General features: G+C 44.5%; 1 protein-coding gene across 3 annotated transcripts in view; it reads left to right on the top strand.

Moving 5' to 3' along the window:
* Positions 1-18,241, top strand: part of TAF3 (TATA-box binding protein associated factor 3) — a 126,424-nt gene that overhangs the window by 88,190 nt on the left and 19,993 nt on the right. For 2 of the 3 annotated variants that reach the window (XM_074358063.1, XM_074358065.1), the window contains 2 exons: positions 2,972-4,800; positions 14,673-14,755. In XM_074358063.1, coding sequence (XP_074214164.1) covers positions 2,972-4,800; positions 14,673-14,755 — 1,912 coding nt within the window. The remainder of the gene's footprint in view (positions 1-2,971; positions 4,801-14,672; positions 14,756-18,241) is intronic. The other variant, XM_074358064.1, reaches the window with a different exon arrangement.

The raw sequence follows: 18,241 nt of genomic DNA, 5'->3' as shown, positions 1-18,241 counted from the left end.
CTTTCAACACGATTTAGCCTCGTAACAGAGGGCTTTTTGTGGAAGCTTAGCATGTGAAATAACCTTAGGGGTAACTATTGCATTTACCAGACACTGGGGGACCCCACCTCTACTGTGCAGCACCTCAGAAGGGGTTCCACAAAAGCCGCAGGCTCTAAGGGCCGCCTTCTGCGACGGGTGCTCTGGGGACCAGTGGAGGGTGATGGAGAGCCACACACTCAGATTTGTGTTTCCAGACGATCACGTAAGGTGATGTGGAGGATGGTTCTGGAGCAGGTGGGACTGGAGGCAGGATCGTGTGTGCTATCTTGAAAGAAGAGATTGTAATCTGCACTCTGGCATTCTACCGTCTCCTTCAGCTCCCAGGATTTCTAATGAGGTCATCCTGTCAGCTTACTTGGAACTCCCATGGTTGACTCAGAAAGGAGACTGAGATTTTTTTCTGAACTTGGCAGAGCCCAACCCTAGGGTATTCCCTGACTGGACCCTGCACTGATGCTTTAAGGGGACTCTTTCTGAAGTGACGCTGCTCTGACTTGTCTGGTGCCCTATAGAAGGCTGCGCAGTGGCCCAGAGAAGAGGCGCTGAGGACCTGAACTAACAGTAGCAGTGGGGAAGGCACATTGGAGGGAACGTGGTAGAAAACTGCTCACAATTCGGTTAAGGAGAAAGAGAGGAAGGAGGAGCCCGGAGTGAGGGTTCTGACTCTGGCGCCTGGACGGATAATGGTCTTGTTCTCAAGAGACAGTAGCAATAACTGTGTCTCGAATTTGTCTTGTTCGCTGTAGTTTACAAAGTGCTTTCGTGTACATGACATCGTTCATCCCCCATTCTCCCCTTAGTGCTCCTGTGGAGTGACTTCCACTGGGCACCTTCATTCTCCTTGACCTTGTAAACACTGGACTTCATTCCTAGTCCCCCCCTTTAAAACTCTCACTCCCTTGATCTCGTGACATCTCCTGATCCCCGTGTGTTTCTCCAGTTCCTCCTCTTGTCTGTGTGTAGGCAGCCGTTAGTGTGTACACCTCACTCCCCCATTGCTCCCTTGCTGATCCGGTCCATCATGGTGATTTCATTTATCTCAACAAAGACCTCTCTCTCCTCTCTCTCATACACACACCCACCAACCCTGTCCTCTTTTCTGACCTTCAGTGTATTTCCAGGGGTTGAGCTAATGAATAATCATCTTCCTCCTCTATTTCTTTATTCCCTCTTTATGTTAATGACTGCATTTCCCACTCCCCAGGGCTCAAAACCTTAAAACTGTGTTTGAATCCTTCCTCCACTCTTACACCTAATCATTCATCAGATTCTCTTCATTCTGTCTTCAAAATATCATCTACCTCTTACTCAGTACTGCTGTTCTAGTTCAGACCCTTATTGTCACTTACCTACATCATTTCATCACCCCTAACCTGTCACCTCTCCATTAGTATCCATTTCCTCCCATCCATCATATGTGTTCCTGCCAGAATGAGTCTGCTAACATATACCCCAGTCATTTTTCTCCCTTGTCTAAAAATCTTTACAAGGTCTAAACCACCAGGAGAATAAAGATCATGTTCATTTTTCCGGAATCCAGAACCCCTAGTATGTGGGTGTAAGCTTGCTACATTTGCTTTCTACTATTTCCCACCCTGCAGCCTACTTTCCAGACAGATTATTCCCCGGTTCTTACACAGCTTGCTATGTGCACACCCCCATATCTGCATCATCTGTTCCTTCATCCTGGACTTTACCGTTCCCCACCTCCAAATAGCCAAAGTGGTACCCATTACTGAGCTTTGAGTAAAGGCTAAGAAAATGGTGGCAGAGGGCATGGCTTATTTCTCAAACATGAGGAAATAATCCTACAGGGAAATAAATGCATCTGCATCCAAAAAAAAAAAAGTGCTACATAATTGGTCAGGTCTTCCCCAGAGCTCTGCCATCGAGGCAGCCTGTGTCTCTCTTGGACCGCTCCAGCACGGGCTCTGCCTCATGGTACTAACCGCTCCCTGTGTGCCGTGCACACACCTGGTGTCTCCTGCCAAACTGTAAGCTCCTTTAGGTCATGATTTATTTCCGCCTTATTCCAGCAGCTCTTCCAGCCTTTATCATTGTGCGTCATGCCTGGTGGGTGCTTAGTCAACATGTGGAGAAAGAAAGAATCAGATCCCACGGCATCTCAGTCAAGTAGGCCAGGCAAGTAACATTAGCTCCTTTTGAAAGATCAGAAAACAGCCTCAGAGAGGTTCAGAGGCCGCCTGAGGCCTTGCTCCGTGGTGCCCACGTGCCAGCTGAAAGTCCATCTTTCCGCTGCCCAGTCCGGGTGGGTTTCGTCTCAGCACGCTGCCTCTCAAAGTGGCCGAGCTCAGGCAGGCGAAACAGAAGACATAAGTACGTGTGAATTGCGTCCAGGTTGGAGGTTTACAGTTTTCAAACTCCAAGAGTTAAAATTTGTTATAAAAGTTCTTTAAAAAAATAAATAAAAATAAAAGGATGCCTCTCTGTCATTTCTGAGGACAGCAGTCGTGTAATAACCCATTTCTTGGTTTTCAGAGGGGCGTGTGTGTATGGGCTGTGTGGGTGTGGGTGGGTGTGTGGGGGCTGTGTGTGTGGGTGTGTGGGCACGCATGCACGTACACAAGAGGAAGAGGAGAGAAGGACAGAATTTAGTCAAGTCGGGAAAATAATCCATTAACGAAGCCGAGGGCAGACAGGAGCTACCTAGCCAACTCCTAAGTCCTGCAAATCGGCCACACCCCTTGAACCAAAACCCATCTGTCTCTGCCATCACTGACGGCCAGCCTCAGAGAAGGACAGCACGCAGGTTTGGAAGATCCTAGAAAACCTGCTGCCTTACTCTCTAAACCATCAGTCGTTTCCTTTCTCTCCTAGAGTCATGTTTGAAGCATTGATTTTATCTCCCGGGTTTTGTTTGTTCGTTTGTTGATATTCTATTAACACCTCTTTTGTCTTCCTTTACCAGAAGAAGAGGAAGAGCAGGTGCCCACAGATGGGGGGACATCCGCAGAGGCCATGCAGGTTCCCTTGGAAGAAGACGATGAACTGGAGGAGGAGGAAATTATTAACGATGAGAACTTCTTGGGTAAGAGGCCGCTGGACAGTCCGGAAGCTGAAGAGATGCCCGCTATGAAGCGGCCACGCCTGCTCAGCACGAAAGGGGAGACCCTGGACGTCGTGCTCCTGGAGGCTCGGGAGCCGCTCAGCTCGATAAATCCCCAGAAGATCCCCCCCATGCTGTCTCCCGTCCACGTGCAGGACAGCACGGACCTCGCCCCTCCGTCGCCCGAGCCCCCGATGTTGGCTCCGGTGGCAAAGTCACAGATGCCAACCGCAAAACCCTTAGAAGCCAAGTCGTTTACACCTAAAGCGAAGACGAAAACGGGTTCTCCGGGACAGAAGACGAAATCTCCTAAGACGGCTGCGTCCCCAGCAGTGGTCGGAAGTCCTATTCGGTCCCCAAAAACTGTATCCAAAGAAAAGAAATCTCCCGGACGTTCCAAGAGCCCCAAGAGCCCCAAGAGCCCCAAGGTCATGACTCACATTCCCCAGGCACCTGTCCGACCTGAAACGCCAAACAGGACTCCTTCAGCTACGCTGAGCGAAAAAAGCAGTAAAGAGACCCTTCAGGTAAAACAAGCCCAGGCGCCCCCCGACGCCGGGAAACTGAACAGCGAGAACCCCCCGAAAAAGGCTGTCGTGACCGATAAAACCATCGACGCCTCCATCGACGCCGTGATCGCCCGCGCCTGTGCCGAGCGGGAACCGGACCCCTTCGAGTTTTCTTCTGGGTCGGAATCCGAGGGAGACATTTTTACCAGCCCGAAGAGGATCTCGGGCTCGGAGTGCGCTGCGCCCAAGGCCGCCGCCGCCTCGAACAGTTTCTCCAAAGCGGGGGCCACGCCGCTTCCTCCTGCCGGCGGGACCTCCAGTTCCGACCACTCCTGGACGATGGATGCCTCCATCGACGAGGTGGTGCGCAAAGCCAAGCTGGCGGCGCCCCCGAGCGCGGCCCCCGGCTTCCCCTACCTCTCCTCGCCCTCCGCCTCGCCCCCCACCCCCGAGCCCGCGCACAGGGCCTACGAGGAGAAGCCCCGGCCGCCGTCCTCCGCCGACGTCAGAAAGAAGCTGAAGAAGGAGCTGAGGACGAAGCTGAAAAAGAAGGAGAAGCAGCGTGACAAGGAGCGGGACAGGGACAGAAGCAAGGAGAAAGGCCGGGAGAAGGAGCGAGGGAAGGAGAGGGAGCGAGAGAGGGAGGCCGGCAAGGAAGCCAGGTACCCCTGGAAGGAGCTTCTCAAAGACGAGGAGTCCGACCCCTATAAGTTTAAGATCAGAGACTTTGAGGACCCTGACCCCAAAGTGAGGTTGAAAGACGGCCTTGCGAGGAAGGAGAGGGAGAAGCACAAGGACAAGAAGAAGGAGCGAGAGAGGGGCAAGAAGGACAAGGAGCGGCGGGACCGAGAGCGCGCCAAGGAGAAGGGCCGGGAGGAGAAGGCCAGGGCCGCGCCCGGCGCGCTGGCCCTGCCCGCCAAGGACGCGGCGCTGCCGCTGCTCAGCCCCGCGGCCGCCGCGCGCGGCCCCGCCGCGCTGCCCGCGCTGGCGCCCGTGCTGCCCGAGAAGCTGTTCGAAGAGAAGGAGCGGCCCAAGGAGAAGGAGCGGAAAAAGGACAAAAAGGAGAAGAAGAAGAAGAAGGAGAGGGAGAAGGAGAAGGAGAAGAAAGAGAAGGAGCGGGAGAAGGAGAAGAGAGAGCGGGAGAAGAGGGAGAAAGAGAAGGAGAAACACAAGCACGAAAAAGTAAGCGCTTTGCCCTCGGGGGCCGGGCGGCCCCGAGTCCTGTTGAAACGCGGGGTCGTAGCCCGTGGCCGGCTGGCTGTTTCCCACGTCAGTCGCCCGCAGCGTAACCGCAAGCAGGTTTGTAAGGTGCTGGCCCAATTTAAGGTTAACTCTAACTCGTAAACTTGTCATCCGCCCCCCGTACACTGGGAAACGTTAAAAATTCGTAGCCTGATGGAGTCAGATTGTCACCTCTCCATTAGCCACACTAATCCCTGGCAGTTTAAAGAGATCTGTAGTCTTCCACTGTGAATAATACTTTTGTAATTATCAAGTCTCCTGCATACTGTTTTGTACCCAGATGTTAGATACCCAGCAAAGACGCATCCTTTTTTCTGAGGGCGTGCAGAACCAAGGCGCTGTTCTAAGAGGACCGCCGGGCCCCCGGGCTCCTCGCCGACTCATCTTTCTTTTCAGGGAGCCATTTTTGCACGTATTTATGGTTATGCCTGTCTGCCACTTTCTGTAGCATCTCTCATCCTTCTGTTTTCTGCTTTAATAAGATTAGGACATGTTTCTGAGTGTCCGGCAGATCTGGCAGCCTGGTGGTTGGGCAGAAAATAATTCCAGGTATTTTACCACATAAGTAAATCAGGCTTCCATCAAACCTAGCCGGAGAAGCGAATGTACAGCCTGCAGTTTTGTAGAAACCAGGACCTCAGTCCTTTGGGTGTGACCTCGGCTTTTATAGCTTTGCCCTCCATCCCCAGTTCTTTGGATACAGTGGTTGGCTGGTTGATTTGAAACTTCCTTTTAAACTTTCTTAAAAAGCATCTAAGTGTTCATGGTGCCTTGCATACAGACCTGCAGATCCTCTCCTGCCCTCGGGAAGCCCCGTCTCAGAGGCTGGCTCCAGGCTAATACCCAATGCACGTTCCACATAGTAAAATGTGCCATGTTTGACCTGCCGCAGTTCTCATATCGGTACTTCTGCAGTGTTTTTAATTCAGACTTAACTGGAAAAATTAGTCTAGCTGACAAGCAGAGATGGCTAGCCAGTCTCACATTTTTCTGCCTAACCTTACTCTTTCTCTGTCCCCCTTGGATATTCTTCTAAAATATAAAGAGGTAGAATGGAAACCCTCCTACGAATAACTGAACGTCAGCAAGTTAACAAGACACAGAAATTAAACTTTTTTCCCTTTTGAAATCATTTTATCATTATGTTATTTTTCCATAGTACCTGGAAGATTTTAAACAACTTCCACATCCCCTAGTTTCTCCTCCTGACACACCCGTGATGTAGGTCCAACAGTATTGTTATCAGCATTACAGAGGAGAAACAGCCTGAGTGACTTGTCCAAGATCAGGGTCCCACAACCCGCAGGAGCCAGGTCATTTACACACAGACTGACTTCCTGTTTTGAAGTGTTTCTTGCTAGCGATCTTGCCTGGCAGCTATCAGCCTCTTATCCATCAGGTACCTGGTAACTCGGCAGCTGAGCCCTCAGCCAGTCAGACAGAGCTCTGTTACCTTCATCACCATCTCACCCTTGGAGAGTCAGTGGAGCTGTTCAGTGGCCATGACGAATGTTGAGTAAAGCCCGTCAGGTTAGATGGTAACAGCTGTCCGTGCCTTTCCTCAGGGTCTCCCTGACTTTGGGAAAGACAAGCCCCTCCGACTGTCTCAGTCAGAGGCAGAGGCTTGGATGTAAGTTGCACAGATTTCACCTAACAGAAGAACCCGGCCTTGTATCCGTTTCGATGGTTATGGATCAGATTAATGACAAAAGGATAAAAACGTATACAAGTCAGCCATCAGGACTTTACTAATAACAGTGTTGTCTCTAGAGTTAAGCCTGTGTTGAACCAGTCCTGACTTTTTCAGCCCTGCGAACGTGGGCAGGTGGCTTATGTGAGAATTAAATGAGATCACATCTGAGACCTGCGTAGGACTGTTGCTGGCGTATAAGTAAGTGCTCAGTAAAGAAGGATGACAGGTTATGATTCCGGTTTGAATCAACCCATAAACCGTAGAAACCTACGTAGCGTTTGCTACCTCATTGGACCCTGGTGACTTACCTGTGTGTGACAGGCTGAGTCAGCTGTGGCAACAGTGTTTAAAGATTATTTCTGCTTCCTTGGCATCCTTTTCAATTTGAGGCCTTTATGCAGCTCTTAAAGGATGAATGTAGTGTAACCTCTGGCACGCCACTGACGTGGAGTAGAAATTGAGATATTAACTCAAACAGCGACTCCTCTTCTTCCAGCCCCAGTTAGTCTCCCTAAGCATAGAGCCAGATGTGTGAATGAAGTGCTCCTGCAGTTGGGTTGCACGGGCTCTGAGACTGTCTTACATTTCCACAGAAGTAAGACGGTGAGTGCAAATCAAAACAAGGCCTGCCTAAGTGGCCCCAAGGAAACGCCTGCAGTTGGAAGAGCAGGGGCCACGGCTTCCTCCCTCTGGCTCCTCCTGACTGACCCACAGGAGCAACTCCCTTGGCTCACTGACCCCAATCAGCAGGCAAGGGCGTTGGTTTTTAATGGGGAAAAAACCCAACTTTCCACACTTCTTTTCCCTACCTGTTAAGTTTTTACCAGGCATACCCATATTTACCAATACAAGAACCAACAAAGATACCACTAATTAAATGGGAATCTGCCTGGTGGGTGGACAGAGGCTTGGGCTCTGGAAGCAGGCAGATCTGAGGAGGGTGTTTTAGTTTCTTTGATCCTTAGATCCTTCATCTTTAAAGTAGGAGATGATAAGACTTTTTAAAAAACCACAAACAGTAGTCATTTATTGAGTATTGACTAGATGCTAACCACTATGTATAAGTTTAGCTCCTTCTCACAGTGCTGTTGGGTAGATACTGTAATTTATTGCCACTTTAAGATAAAAAACTGAGGCTTAGTGAGATTAACAAATTTGTCCAAGGTCACACCCCTAATAAGTGATTGACTCCTAGGAGCTGCAGTTTCAGCTCAGGCCATCAGCTCCTGTAACTGACGTTCTTAACCACTACCCTTTCCAACATTTAAATTAAAAATAGATTAAGTGAAATGATTTATGCAGGGCACCTGGCTCAGTGATGCAACATCAGAAGGAAAAATCATTTTTCTAGCGGTGGTAATAATCCAAATTAGGGTGATTTACGCGGCCTTTTAGTTCCCCTTTATGGGCAGTAATGCGCATTAGTCAGGGTTAGGCGTCTGATCTTCCACCTGTTTAAAGTTTTGAGACTGGAATGAATGTTACAGGACTGCTTTAATTAAAATTTACTCTTGGTATTTTCAGTTAAAAAATAAATAAGAAAACGTCTCAAATGTTAGTGGAATTGAAGGTTCATATGACCTTATATAGAAGAAAAGCCCAAATCCATCTGTCAGACTTGGAAATACTTTGTCTTTGTGCTCTTATTTGAGTACGAGAAGGCACAGCAGAGTGTCACCCCCAAATGATGACGCCACCAACCAGATAGAAAGGCCCGGGACAGGACCACACGGAGCCTGGGCTTCGGCAGCCAGACCACCTGGTTTGAGCCCCAGCTCTGCCGGTCCTTCGTTGTCCACCAGCCTTCCCAGGCCTCACCTGCGGCCTCGTTCACTGTCTCTTCCTCCCGTTCACTACCAGGAGGAGACTGCATCCTTAGAAAGTATGGTTCATCTCTGTTTAAAAACGGTAGTTTCATAGCTGTTCTAAGAATGTTTGAATTTAAAAGTTCTTCTCTTCTGCCTTCTCAGGAAACACTGAGTGTCATTTAATAGATGGCTGTGACAGTCAGCGTTTCCTTACAATAACCAAGAACACTGATAATCAACCCATGGATAATTGAGCTCTGTTCACAGATAAAAGCTCATTCCTCCTGCAGTGGGGCCCCCCAGGTCTTCTCCTGTGGACTGGTGGGTGGTTTTATTTGCGGTAACACTGGCTACTGCATGAACCAGCCGGAGAGGGAAGGGTGTCAGGGTGACTGAGCACGCACACGCGGTCCTTGCCGGCCTGGCCGAGGGCACCACGGGTCCGGGGACTGCTGCTCCTTTGTCACAGTTGAGAAAAGCGCACAGAGGGGGTGAGTAATTCACAGACGAGCTGTGACACAACCCTGGCCTGTCTGATTGAAGCCCGTGTCCTTTATTGCCCTTTCTTTATTCACGACCCTCTCAGGCCCACGATGGGAGCTGACGAGGGCATGAGAAGGTTTCACAGTCTAGGGTGAGGGGACATCGTGATTTTAGGAAACTTCAGTCCCTGAAGAGACCAGACAGCGCCTGTTCAGCTGCTGGATTGTAAGGGATAGGCCGTGGTGGTCCTTGAAGCTTGAAGGATTTCAGGCAGCAGGACAATTGAAATGTCTCATGTTTCTCCAGTCCTAAACCCCTTGGCATTTGCCCCCAAATAGTCTTTTATTGAACTTAAACAGTTTGTTTTTTAGAGAATGAGAAGTGGTCTTCCCGGCTGGCGCTTTGACAAAAGATTTCTGCCGTCTTTCTGTTTACAGTAGTGTTGTCTGGTTTCCAGCCATTTCTCACCAGCTCTCATGATTAACTAGTGAAATGGAGAGTTTTTAGTAAATAAAATAACCCAGGAAGAAGGGGGAGATCTTCCCTTTTTGATTCTCATAACTGTCTGTTCCAAGAGGAAACCAGTAGCTTAGTGTTTAAATGAGTACGTTTGAATTTATGGAAGTTTCCCGAAGGCCATCCCCAGGGCTTCTGATGAATGAACTGGACATGTGCTGACAGCCCGAGCCCTGGGTCATTGTCCTCATGGGGGTCCCACTCATTATGCTGACCACAACTGTAAATCTCTCTGTTTAATATTTTAAACAGTTTATCATGTTGGTTACATTGTGTTTCTGAATGGAAATCATGTAGACCTTAAATGTTAAGAAAGATGACAGGTTGGTTCCCAGTTGTCATATGTCAGCATCTAAAATGTTTGGTTATTAAATTCAGCTTTTCACCAATGCTCTTTCTGGACATTTTTCTGATGCTAGCATCGATGGGGATCTGCAGTAGCACCGGCTGAGTTGCTGCTACCCTGCCTAGCACACACATAGAGATTTTTTTTTTTTTAATGAAAGAAGTTTAGCATTAAAAAAAAAAAAAGAGGAAATAAAACTTGGCCAGATTATATTGACAAAGCCGCCCATTACCTTTGCAGGAAGCCCTTGTCAGAAGATAAACTTTAAAGCTGGAATGCATGAAAGAGTTCCAAGATAGAATTTAAATTTAAACTGATTCTTTATAGATAAGCTTTTTAAAAATCCACCTCTTTGCTTCAAGTCAGGATTTTAAAAATAAATTTCCCCTTTAAATCTCTTGAGCGATTTTCATTTTTTGCAAGGCCGCACTGCTGGTGTCCTGGAAAAATGGAGAGTTAGTGCTTTATCAGTTGGTGCCCTGAGGTATGTGGCAAAGAAGCTAAATCCTTGAAGATTAGCAGAAAAAATGCAGCACGTGGCAATAAGGGGCTTATATGACTACTAGTATTAGTTCAGGTGAAAAAAGTATTGCTTATACATAAAACTGGACAAATCCACCGACAATGTATTTTTAGTTCGCTACAAAGGAGGCTTGCATTACTGGACTTTGCCTCTTTGGTGAATTGGGAAGCTTAGTAATCCACTGTAAATGCTCTTCTGCAAGCCCCAATTCTCAGCATCACTCTAAGGGCCGTTCTTTTATTTTAACCCTTACGAGCTCACGTCCCCAGATTTTGGCTTCATGGCGTTAGTCATACTGTCTAAGTAGTTGTCATATTTGTCATCTAGTTTATTGGTTTCTGGGACGGACATGTGAGAAATTATTTCATGATTGTAGGGAACGTCCCTGTGTTTTTATTTTGGTAGGCATTCTGATAAAGTTAACTTAAAAGTCTGGTAAGAAATTCTTATTTAGAAATTCTACTTTCTGTGTCTACATTATTAGCATCCTTATTCATGTTTTGACACTTGCTTGCATTCTGTCTATGTGTTAAATCAGATTTAACTTCTTTAAGAATGAAATGAAAGTATTTAAGAATGTTTAGGGAGAGTTACCATATGTCGTGGTTTGCCTGGGACAATCCAGTTAACACCTGTTACCTGGTGTAAATGATAGCTCCCATCTTCACTCTCAAAGACCCTAATCTTAGGTCAGACTCTGAGATCAGAGCTGAGATAACAGGTTCTGAATCATTCATTCATTCAATAATTTTTACTAAATATCAACAGATATTTACAACAGTAAATTTTTAATGTGACTTGTATCTCTCCATTTTTGTTTGCTTAAATTTTCACACTTTGTATCATTTAACTTTTTTTTTAATAGTAGGTCATAAACAGCCCATGTCTTGATTCGTTTGCCCTGCCAAGCTGTTTAAGTCAGCATCAAAAACTCAGCCAGTTTAGTTGAATGGAGGGGAGGCCAATGTTAATTTCAATTTCCATATAAAATAGTTTTCCATAGAGGGGGAAAAAAATAAATGTGTGTGTGTGTGTGTGTATATCTCTTATATATGATATATATAAGAGATATATATATCTTACAGTCAGCCCTAGCCATCTCACAAATCCATGTCATTCATCATAAAAGACATTGACAACGAAACTGAATAGCTCCATGTGAGACATCAGTGTTACCAGAAGAAAGAGGACTCAGGGTGTGTGGCAGTCCGGGAGTAGTGTGGTAGGACAGAGGGTACATGTGGTGTCAGGAGACCGGGAGTTTGAGCATTTACTTACGACCTTTGTAACTCTGGCCAAACCACTTAACCTTCCTGAGCCCTCAGTACATGTGGCTGATAATACCTTCCACACCTGCGTTCTAGAGTTGTAAAGGTCAGATTGGATCACGCCGTTGGGTCACGTCTGTGAGGTGCTATGCAAGTGAGTTATAATCATTGTGTAGCATGGTAATAAAAATGGAGCAAAATACAATGTGAAGCATAATAATAGTAAAGAGGTATTTTTTTTAAAGGTAGGGCAAACAGCTTTATTTTTAAATAAAGCTTAAGAAAGGGCTCTTTAAGTATAATTCAGTAGTAGTATTGTGGGTTGAAGGAATATGGACTGTTACTCCCAGTACCTCATCACTTAGGAGTGTGTGACCCTGAATTTTTTTAGAATTGAAGAAATGTAGGAACTTTATGTAATTTTTCATTCTCTGAATGGAAGCAAAACTGTACTGAATCCTAGTTTCGCTATTTTTGTGACCTTAAAGCAGAAAACGAAAAGGAAACAGAAAAGAAAAGAAAAATGGTTGCTTCATGTATGGTCAGTTTCCCTGTAGGGTGGAAACCACCTTGCCTGCCCTACCCGTTTGTTAGAAAAAACCTCAGTGAGAGGATCTGAAAAATAACCAAACTCGGTGCCTGGCAAACATTAAGTGTTTTATAAATGTTTGTTTGTTTGGGATACTTTTGTTTATTTTCCCATAGATAACACAGAAAGGTGAGAAAAATATATAGAAGCCTTAATAGTTTACAAAATAGACTGGACCACTGGGTTTTCAGATTTGTTTAGATATGGAACCCTGTGTTTAAAAAGAAAGAGAGAGAAAGTGAACACAAAAGGTTCCCATGAGTCTTGCTGTGTCCCCACCCGAGGGACCCTTGACCCTCAAGGCCTTAAGGAAAACCACTGGACTAAGAATTGGGCCAACGAAGGAGACATCTGCCCAAAGGGAGACCATTTAGAGGAGCGGGTTTTTGTGGGGAAGTTGGTAAGTTACGGTTTAGATGAGATTAAATACTTAGAGGATGTTTCATTGAAAATGTTCAGTAGGCAGCCTGATGTTTTGGTCTGAGTTCCAGTCAGCGCTAGCCTAGAGGGGGAGACTCTGAAGACACGATGTGTTTAAAAGTCACGACGGAAACCGTGGGCGTGGATGAGATCGCTGAAGAAAGCGGGCAATGACGAGACTGGAGGGCCACGTAAGGCCAGGCGAAGAAGCGGACCCTGTTCAGGACCAAGAAGGAGCATGATTCAGACCTCAGTGGGACAGACTGGGACATCAGGAAGTAATTAGTGTCCAGAAAGAGTAGGTTTAGTGGCCTGATTGGGCCAGAGGACAGATTGGAGTTGGTTGAGGAATGAACGATAAATGAGACAGAGGTGCAGACGAGCGAATGTGAGAGGTGGTCCTCCAGAGGTTGAAGGGGAGGTGAAGGGGAGGTGATTTTTTTTTTAAAGATGGAGCTGAGCACAGTTGAAAGCTAGATGACAGTAATGAATGGAACCGAGAAGTTGAAGCTGCTACAAGTAAGGAGGAAGTTTCTCTAGAAGGCTGGAGAGGGACTCAAGTCTAACTGTGGTGCAGAGAGGTCGTAAGGGTGGAAGGTATTGGCTGGCTAGTAGCCTCAATGCTTTTTTCCTGTGGAGTTTGAAGAGCAAAAGAGGAAAGGAAATCATGGGCTGGGTCTTCCAAGATGCAGACGTTTGAAATCATTGCTTGCGATGAATTTCTAAAATGTATCTTAAGCACTTAGTGTGTCAGACCCTGTGATAAGCACTGGGAAACAGCAAGAGACGGAACAGTCTCTGCTCTCTTTAGTCTGGCTGGTGGTAATCCAAACAGAGTCTTGACGGCAGAGATGACGTTGGACTTTTGATGGCAGAGGTTTGCGTGGTTTTAAAATTTTTCTTTGGAATGGCTCAGCGCTCCGGAGGCTGGTTTTAGATTGGTCCTGGACAAAGGGTGAAATGACCGAGAGGCTTACAAGATAAGTGAGCGGTTTATTCAGCAGATGTTGGCTGAGTACCTCCTGTTCAAGAGAGTGATCGAGGTCATGGATATTGGTGTGACAGTGGGTTAAAAAAAATTCAAGAAGGGGACAGGTGAAAACACATGAAAAAATAATAGATTTGATCAATGTGCAATGTATTAATTACACGATATAATAATACTGAGCATTATGTTATAAATTTATTCCCCCTGAGAACCACTGCTCTATTCCATTATGATTTAATTCTTGAGCTTGAAATATATAAATTAGTAGTTTGCACTAGCTGTCACAGTGACTAGAGGAATCCTGCTGGCATAGAGTAATACCCCGAGACCAGGGATGTCAACCATCTGGCAGTGCCTGGGACAGTCACATTCAACAAAGAACTGTCCCTCCAAAAATGCCAATAAAACCCCTGTGGAAAACCTGATGTAGAGAATAATTGAATGACAGAGCTTTTGTTCATTCAAAATATTGATTGTACTGTTGAGGATCTTCAAGCCAGAAAATTGTGAAGAACCCTTTTAACATCATGCTTACGTGGTATATTCCCTTTCTGGTCATTAGCTCAGAGATTTGTGAGATTGTCACCTTATTCAGTGTTCATGGCCTCCACCATCAGTCCTTTCTTTAAAAAAATGTTTTTTCGTTTACAGTATTTCAGATCATTTTTTCTACTAGCCAAAAAAATGGAACAGTTTAATGCTGGAATTACACTTCGTGTGTCAGCTTCCTTATATGACAATGTAAACTGAAGAGGAGCTTAATGTTGTTAAGACCCATAAACAGATATATTTTATCTCATAGTGAAGATATCACTGCATTGTTTTCTGTTTACGTTAAGTCTGGCAATTACTTAAATGTTCCCACCGAATGACCTAGGTAGTAATTTTTGTTTAAAAATTCCAACAATAAAATCCAAGGAATTAATCAGAACTAAGAAAACACAGAAAAACTCCCATATTTATTAAAGTGGTTAAAGTTTGGGGAATTTCTCACGATGCAGGAGGCCTTCGGTTGTTGAGAAACAAGAACAAAATAGCCCAGCTTATCCCTGCATACAGCCTGGTAACCACATTTGAAACTTAAAAGCTTGTTGAGTTTGTAGAGAAAGGAGGAGGAAAGGGAGGGGGTACTTTTATTGAGAAAAGTGTATCTGACTGTAATGTAATAACTTCAACAGATAAAAGTGGAGCCAGTGGTCCCAGCCCCGAGCCCAGTTATCCCCAGATTGACACTCAGAGTTGGAGCTGGCCAAGACAAGATGTAAGTACAAACGTTTCCTTCTAGAGTGAAGTTGGTGGCACTTAACCTCCTCTGCTCTTTCCTGATGGATGTGGAAGTCCACAGACCTTTCCCTGGGTGAGCACGTGGGGCCCAAGTTTTATTCTGAGGTGTCTTCATTTTCAAATTTTTGTTACTTCCTTCCTCAGAGCAAGTGCTCATTGCTTCATTTAACGTATAGGATCCTTGTTTTTTGAGTTTTTTTTCTTACTCTTTTTCTCTTTTTTAAAGACTAGCATGAGACATTGTTTCTGCATAGTTTGTAAGGCCCTAGTTATCTTTAAAACAAGAAACTATGAATTGAATGGACCAACTGCCACATTACACCAGGCGGATGTAATGTAAAACCTTCTCAAGTGTGTTCTCTGTCACCAGGACAAAGAATGAAGACTCTCCCCTTGCTCATGTGACACACGGCTTTATTCTGTACTTAAAAACACGGGTACTGCCAAAGGCTTGGTGAACAGTATGTAGTAGTAACAACTGAAGTCTTAATTATCTGCTTTTTTTTTTTTTGGCCTTAACAGATTTTTGTTTTTTAATTTTATTGAAATATAGTTGAGTTACAATGTTGTGTTAGTTTCACTCACAGGTGTACAATACAGTGATTCAGCTATACAATTTATATGCTTTTTCAGATTCCTTTCCATTATAGGTTATTGCAAAATATTGACTATAGTTCCCTGTGCTCTACAGTAGGTCCTTGTTTTTTATCTGTTTTATATATATTAGTGTGTATATGTTAGTCCCAAACTCCTTATTTATCCCTCCCCCTATCACCCCTTTCCCCTTTGGTAACCACGGTTTGTTTTCTATGTTGGTGTGTCTGTTTCTGGTTTGTAAGTAAGTTCGTTTTTTATCATTTTTGTTTCTAGATCCCACATATAAGTGATATGATATTTGTCTTTCTCTGACCTACTTTGCATAGTATGATAATCTCTAGATCCACCCATGTTGCTGCAGATGACATTATTTCATTCTTTTTCATGGTTGAGTAGTATTTCATCGTGTGTGTGTGTGTGTGTGTGTGATATATGTATATCTCAAATCTTTTTTTTAATCGAGGTGTAGTCAGGTCACAGTACACCACATCTTTTTTCATTCATCTGTCTGTGGACGTTTGAGTTACTTCCACGTCTTGGCTATTGTAAGTAGTGCTTTTTTTTTTTTTTTAAGGGAGAACTGGAAATGCAAATCCCATGTTTGCTGTTTACTTTCATAATTTTCATGGAATCACCGTATCAGCCTCCCCTTCTTCAGAAATGGCTGTGTCTCTTTTAGTCACTTTTTGGTTGTGAATTAAGGCCTGTGTGTTCTTACGTGATCCTAGTAAGGGGGTGAAACATTGACTGTGCTTGTGTGAAGCACGTTGAAAATCATTCTTCTAAAATCATACTATACATCATTGAAATGAATTGTACAAGCTCAAAGTACAAGTTTACAACCTTATTTTTTACCAATAAGCCTGAAAATGGATTAGTTTACATTGCAAACAATCAAATAGTGTGTAGAAAATAGGCTTACAAGGCATTTAACTTCCATTCAGTTTTCAGCCATAAAAATGGAAGTGGGAGCCATGAACGTATTTATTTAGTAGGTAGAGGAGACAACAGGAAGTCTGCTTTGTGTTCTCACGGTTCATTCCATCTTAACGTGTGTGTGTGGTGTGTGTTCTGTGCAGCTGCTGCGTCTGTTAGTTCCAGATGTAATACAACGAAAAACTCCAGTGTTGTTCTGATGAATGGCAGCACAGGGGCAAACGTGGTCTCCTAAGAGAAGGCATATTCTTCTGAAGATTGAAAGAAGAGGGAAGGAGAGAGGGTATAGCTTAGTGGTAGAGCGTGTGCTTAGCATGCACGAGGTCCTGGGTTCAATCCCCAGTACCTCCATTAAAAAATACACACACACACACACACACTCACTCTCTTTTTAAAAAATGAAAATTGAAAGAAGAAAATCCAGATAGTTCATACTTTTCTTACCTAAATATCTGCATAATTTCCACATGACTCTTTCTGGTTGTGCCAGTGGAAACCCAGACAGTAGGTCGTGGTATTGCTGACAAGCTTAGAAAATAGAACAAAAATACTGTAGATTCAGCTCCTTGTAAACCAAATACTGGTGCCTGGTGCCCTCTGTTTTACCTACAAAAATTTGAATGATATCCGTACCCGTCAACCAATAGAGGACAGAGGGCTGCTCAGCAAAGAGCCCCAACCAAAGTAACTACATATACCAGCTCCTTGGAAATCCTCTGTCTGGGCTCATTTCTCTAAGGGGAAGATGTCCTTATTTATCATTCCACAAATACTCTTCTCCTACCTATTCATATTTATTCCAGTTTTCTCATAACTCACCATTACTCAATCTTTACTTTCACACACAAGTTTGGCTTGCTTATTCCTTTAGAGAAATACAGTTTGCACAAAGGCATTGACAGTAATATTCATCTCATCTGCCCCTAAGCATGTTTCAGTTATTCTGCCAACTATTTTTTTTTTTTGGTCTCAATAAATCACTCATATACCTAAGATATTGGAAGCTGTGAGAAATAGATCCTATGATTCTGGAATAAAATGTCCAGTATTAAGAAAATTATAACACCCAGACATTCTAGACAAGTTGTCCTTGAGAGTAGAACATTATACAACATGTAAACTCTTCAATATTTAGGTAAATAGCTCCCTTATCAGGCGAATAATTAATCATTTGACCGAAGTCAGACACAAGGAAATAATTGTAATGAATTAAGTGTAATAAATTAAGAAAAAACATTACATTTGAAATTTAAAAAGAGAGAGAAAAAGAGGCCCAGGTCACATAGCAATAGGATTTTATGTAAAATATGACTTAATCAGTCAAGGGGTGTTCTTGTTTTAAATCTAAATGAGAGGTCAATAAATTAAGGCCATGGGCCAGTCCCTCCCACTGTCTGTTTTTTTATGACTCATGAGCCAGGAATGGTTGGAAAAAATTAAGAATAGTAATACTGTGTGACACATGAAAATTATGTGAAAGTAAATAAGAGTAAGTAAGGTTTTATTGTTGTGGCGTAAGGATACGTGGCTTGTTGCTTGGCAATAATGCTGGAAAAGAGACCGTGGATTCACACAAACGCGCCTTGGCTTAGTCTGCGTGCACCTGGGGGTGCAGGGACACTCTTTGAAGCGGAATTAATGAGGAGACCAGGATTCAAAAAGGGAAGTTTGAATAGTCTGGGGGAGGGGGTGGTTTATGGCTAAAGAACAGGCAGGGAATGGAGTCTTGAAATTACAGGAAAAAGAAAAGACTTTACAGGGTTCAAATTATACCCTCTCGCTGGAAGATCTCTAGGACAATATTTAGTTTCTGATCTTATATAAAGAAATTATGTCTTTGGCCCTTGATCCTGGAAAGTACTTTGAGGTTAGATTATTTCCTCTATTCACTATGATTGTTGCGTGAAGCCAGACAGAGGGGCTTCCCCCC

This window comes from Camelus bactrianus, chromosome 35 (assembly GCF_048773025.1).
Source record: "Camelus bactrianus isolate YW-2024 breed Bactrian camel chromosome 35, ASM4877302v1, whole genome shotgun sequence".
NCBI classification, from domain to species: domain Eukaryota; kingdom Metazoa; phylum Chordata; class Mammalia; order Artiodactyla; family Camelidae; genus Camelus; species Camelus bactrianus.
This window is presented reverse-complemented; position numbering and strand designations above follow the sequence as displayed.